Genomic DNA, 5,569 nt, shown 5'->3' on the forward strand with positions numbered 1-5,569 from the left:
AGTACTGCGAACCCATAAGTGAGTTTTTGGTCCCTGTATTGGAACCCTATTCCCTATATAGTGTACTACTTTTGAACAGATCCCCACCCATTCTTTTTTTAAATTATGCCCCTCTTTCCTCTCTGCTCAGTCAATCAAGGTCCTGATAATGTCATGTTTTGTAATGTACATCAATCACCCTGTAGTAGAGGAAGTTTGAGTAGAAGTTGTCTGTGTGTTTGGGGCTTTGTTTCTCCATTTCCCTGATATCTTTGTCAACCCCGGCGTTACCAGTAATGATAAACACCAATACTCCAGTTTGAAACCTCCGCTCCTTTCACCTCCACCCCAGCTGGGTTCTCGCTCCCGTCTCTTCCAGTGTACACATTCTCTCTACTCTTTTGTAACATGCTATGTATATCATATGTCTGAATGTACACTAAAAGGATGTGGACACCTGCTCGTCTAACATCTCATTCCAAAATCATGGACATTAATATGGAGTTGGTCCCCCCTTTTTGCTGCTATAACAGCCTCTCTTCTGGGAAGGCTTTCTACATTGTCGTGGGGACTTGCTTCCATTCAGCCACGAGTATTAGTGAGGTCTGGCCGTGATGTTGGGCGATTAGGCCTGGCTCCAGCCAATGCTTGGCGTTGCGCATGGTGATCTTAGCCATGTGTGTGGCTGCTCAGCCATGGAAACCCAGAACAGTTCTTGTGCTGACGTTGCTTCCAGAGGCGGTTTGGAACTCTGTAGTGAGTGTTGTGACCGAATATATATATTTACGCGCTTCAGCATTCGGCGGACCCATTCTGTGAGCTTGTTTGTCCTACCACTTCGCGGCTGAGCCGTTGTTCCTCCTAGACGTTTTCCACTTCACAATATCAGCACTTAAAGTTGACTGGGGCAGCTCTAGCAGGGCAGACATTTGATGAACTGACTTGATGGAAAGGTGGCATCCTATGACGGTTCCACATTGAAAGTCACTGAGCTCTTCAGTAAGGCCATTCTACTGCCAATGTTTGTCTCTGGAGATTGCATGACTGTATGCTCAATATTTGTACACCTGTCAGCAACAGGTGTGGCTGAAATGGCCAAATCCACTAATATGTAGCAGTGTCCACATACTTTTGTATATACAGTGTATCTCTCTCCTTCTCTGAGACAAATGACTGATAACTGACTGATGTCTCATCTCATTTACTCCCTCCCTCCCTCTCTATTTCCCCCTCTCCCTTCCTCCCTCCCTTTCCCTCCAGTCTACACTCTGTTTGCTCTATGTGAGTACCTGGTGGTGCTCTCCAACATGGCCTTCCACATGACGGCATTCTGGGACTTTGGAAACAAGGAAGTGATGGTCACCACTCCAGCAGAGGACAAACGCTATTGAAGACTGAGCGTGACAGAGGACACACCCCTACTCTTGTTCATTTTTACCCTGTTATTTAGAACCTGACAAGTATAAAAGCACAAAGCAAGTTTATTCATCCAAAGGTTCAGACCGCTGAACAGACAGACATATTCACACAAACTGGTATTTAACCCTTTCTCTTATGCTTCTCTTTTGCTATACAGAAGATTAGTGATATCTGTTCTTCCTCACTTCATCTAACCTGACCTCGGCCCAAATTCCCCACTCCTCTCCAACTCACGGCTGTCCTTGTACCAGACTGTGACCCTTCTCCTTTCCATAGGATACCTGATGTCTAACAATAACATGTTCTGACGGAACGTAAACATTCTACAATCCCCTCCCTCCCTCAGTAACATGAATAAGGATATTTAGAACTCATCAGTTCCCTCTTTGAACATTAACTCCATGCTGTTCAACATGATATAAACTTGGAAATGACCTATAAATAAACAAACAATGATAATAAAACATGACCAAAAAATAAAACATGATTACCATTCACAGTTTATTATTTATGTTTTACAAATCCAAGACTTGTGGACTCTGTTCTATAATCACACTTTTGACTTTCCCCATTTCAGCTTCTGGTTCCTAATAGAGTGATGGCACAAGACATGAAAGCAAAAAGAAACACACGACATAACAGTATTAATGTGTTAAGCCATGCATAATTTATATATGCAAAGACAAAACCAAAGTTTGATAACATGACAATTCCTACTCTCTCTTTGCCTGACTATGCTTTCAGGATACTTTTCTTCTGGGTTCCACAAAAATGAAGGTCCTAAAAAAAACTCATGCTTTCACCCAGTCTTCCCCGACCACAGGTTCCAAGAGATGTTCCCAAGCCATGTAATTTTCACTTTGTTCCCCATCTCCTTCTTCCTCCATAGCCACTCAATATACACGTGCGGTGGCTTTAATCAACTTTACCTCATCTTGAGGTAACTCAACACTGTATATATGTTTCACATCAAAGCCCTCAAGATGATATCTCAACAGTACTACCAAGGTAACCCCTGCTACTACTAACACTGCCCTCAGAAGAAGCTATTCCAACAGTGTTACCAAGGTAACCCCTGCTACTACTAACACTGCCTTCAGAAGATATCCCAACAGTGTTACCAAGGTAACCCCTGCTACTACTAACACTGCCCTCAGAAGATGATATTCCAACAGTGTTACCAAGGTAACCCCTGCTACTACTAACACTGCCCTCAGAAGATGATATTCCAACAGTGTTACCAAGGTAACCCATGCTACTACTAACACTGCCCTCGGAAGATGATATCCCAACAGTGCTACCAAGGTAACCCCTGCTACTACTAACACTGCCCTCAGAAGATGATATCCCAACAGTGTTACCAAGGTAACCCCTGCTACTACTAACACTGCCCTCAGAAGATGATATCCCAACAATGCTACAGCAACTTCTGTGAGAATAACTATTGCTTGGAATCTTTCTCCTATTATCGTCATAGTTTACTGATGGCTCCCAACTCATATCTGGTTCCATAGGCACCAACATCCCCAATGACCACCTGTGTTCTGCTATAGTCAGTACCTGTGGATAATACTTCCCTGTGCTCATGATAGGTACACAGGGGTGTTGGTAGACACAATGTATGTAACCTAATTAATGTCCCTCTTACTTTCCTGAATGCCTCTGCTGATCCTACAGCTATTGTATGCAGTAATCATGTGCCTGTTATACTGTTAGCACTTTCGGTGTGCCCTAGGAGGATGTCCACCGTGTGCAGCTCACCCTGCACTAACATGAGCATATCTACTGCTGCTAAGCTTCCCAGTAAAGCAATACAAATAAGTAAGCATCCCAGAAGAAAAGTGCTCAAAATAGCCCATGTTAACATATGTAGCTTGAACTTAAAAATTTGCTCGTAACAGACGACGTTCATATTCTGACTATCTCTGAAACTCACTTGATGATACAGTGGTAGCAATACAAGGTTCTAACATTCATAGATAAGACAGAAATGCCAATGGTGGAGGTGTTGTTTATATTCAGAACCACATTCCTGTAAAGATTAGAGAGGATCTCATGTTAAATACTGTTGAAGTAATATGGCTACAGGTTCATCTGCCTCACCTAAAGCCCATTCTGGTGGGAAGCTACTATACACCATCCAGACCATATCCAGGTCCATCAGATGTGTTATGGATTCACACCCCCTGCTATATTGTGGATGAAGAGTTACCTGTCCAACAGAACAGAGGGTGTTCTTTAATAGAAGCGCCTCCAACATTATCCAGGTAGAATCAGGAATTCCCCAGGGCGGCTGTCTCTTTCACTAAACCTCAACTAAATCTTGTAATAATTAATGTGGAAATTGAGCAAATTGAGGTGACAACTGCTTGGAGTAACCCTGGATTTTAAACTGTCATGGTCAAACATATTGACAGCACCATAAACATGGCAGGTCCTACAGGCCCTAGTTTTGTCGCACCTGGACTACTGTTCAGTCGTTTCGTAGAAAGAAAAAAAAAAGAACTTAGGAAAATTGCAATTGGCTCTGCACATATTCCAAGATTTTGTAGCAGTCAGACGAAAATCACATTGTATGATTTTTAAGTAATTAATTAGCATTTTATTGCATGACATAAGTATTTGATACATCAGAAAAGCAGAACTTAATATTTGGTACAGAAACCTTTGTTTGCAATTACAGAGATCATACGTTTCCAGTAGTTCTTGACCAGGTTTGCACACACTGCAGCAGGGATTTTGGCCCACTCCTCCATACAGACCATCTCCAGATCCTTCAGGTTTCAGGGCTGTCGCTGGGCAATACGGACTTTCAGCTCCCTCCAAAGATTTTCTATTGGGTTTTCAATTTTCTTTTGGGTCTATTGGGTATTGCTTCTTACGGAGCCACTCCTTAGTTGCCCTGGCTGTGTGTTTCGGGTCGTTGTCATGCTGGAAGACCCAGCCACGACCCATCTTCAATGCTTTTACTGAGGGAAGGAGATTGTTGGCCAAGATCTCACGATACATGGCCCCATCCGTCCTCTCAATATGGTGCAGTCGTCCTGTCCCCTTTACAGAAAAGCATCCCCAAATAATGATGTTTCCACCTCCATGCTTCACGGTTGGGATGGTGTTCTTGGGGTTGTACTCATCCTTCTTCCTCCAAACACGGCGAGTGGAGTTTAGACCAAAAAGCTCTATTTTTGTCTCATCAGACCACATGGCCATCTCCCATTCCTCCTCTGGCTCATCCAGATGGTCATTGGCAAACTTCAGACGGGCCTGGACATGCGCTGACTTCAGCTGGGGGGACCTTGCGTGCACTGCAGGATTTTAATCCATGGCGGCGTAGTCTGTTACTAATGGTTTTCTTTGAGACTGTGGTCCCAGCTCTCTTCAGGTCATTGACCAGTTCCTGCCGTGTAGTTCTGGGCTGATCCCTCACCTTTTGTTATTGACCAAATACTTATTTTCCACCATAATTTGCAAATAAATAAATAAAAAATCCTACAATGTGATTTTCTGGATTTTTTTTCTCATTTTGTCTGTCATAGTTGAAGTGTACCTATGATGAAAGTTACAGGCCTCTCATCTTTCTAAGTGGGAGAACGTGCACAATTGGTGACTGTACACTAGAGTTGCTTACCAAGACGACATTGTATGTTCCTGAGTGGCCTAATTAGTGTTGACTTAAATTGGCTTGAAAATCAATGTCAAGACTTGAAAAAGGCTGTCTAGCAATGATCAACAACCAACTTGACAGAGCATGAAGAACTTAAGTAATAATGTGTAAGTATTGCACAATCCAGGTGTGGAAAACTCTTAGAGACTTTCCCAGAAAGACTGGTTGAAAGCTGTAATCGCTGCCAAAGGTGACTAACGTGTTGACTTGGGTGTGAATACTTATGTAAATGAGATATTTCTGAATGGATTTGTCAAATTAGCAAAAAACTTCTATGAACATGTTTTCACTTTTGTGGGTTATTGTTTGTAGATGGATGAGAGAAACAAATGAATCTATTCTGAATTCAGGCTGTAACACACAACAGAGTGTGGAATAAGTCCAGGGGTATGAATACTTTCGGAAGGCCCAGTATCTCAGTCATATTATGGGACCATTTTGTACTGTATGCTATGATTGTGTACTGTTTGAATGGTGTAGATTGAGTGTGTTATTACTGTGCGTGGG

At 42.7% G+C, this 5,569-nt stretch overlaps 1 protein-coding gene across 2 annotated transcripts in view; it reads left to right on the plus strand.

Moving 5' to 3' along the window:
• The window catches only part of pgap2 (post-GPI attachment to proteins 2), a 10,055-nt gene extending 8,162 nt beyond the window's left edge, over positions 1-1,893 (plus strand). For both annotated transcript variants that reach the window (XM_046297726.1, XM_046297725.1), the window contains exons 5-6: positions 1-18; positions 1,240-1,893. The exon at positions 1-18 is cut by the window's left edge and continues 91 nt beyond it. In XM_046297726.1, coding sequence (XP_046153682.1) covers positions 1-18; positions 1,240-1,370 — 149 coding nt within the window. In that variant the 3' untranslated portion in view covers positions 1,371-1,893. The remainder of the gene's footprint in view (positions 19-1,239) is intronic.
• The last annotated feature ends 3,676 nt before the right edge of the window (positions 1,894-5,569 follow it).

The sequence above is a fragment of the Oncorhynchus gorbuscha genome, linkage group LG14 (genome assembly GCF_021184085.1).
Source record: "Oncorhynchus gorbuscha isolate QuinsamMale2020 ecotype Even-year linkage group LG14, OgorEven_v1.0, whole genome shotgun sequence".
Classification (NCBI taxonomy): domain Eukaryota; kingdom Metazoa; phylum Chordata; class Actinopteri; order Salmoniformes; family Salmonidae; genus Oncorhynchus; species Oncorhynchus gorbuscha.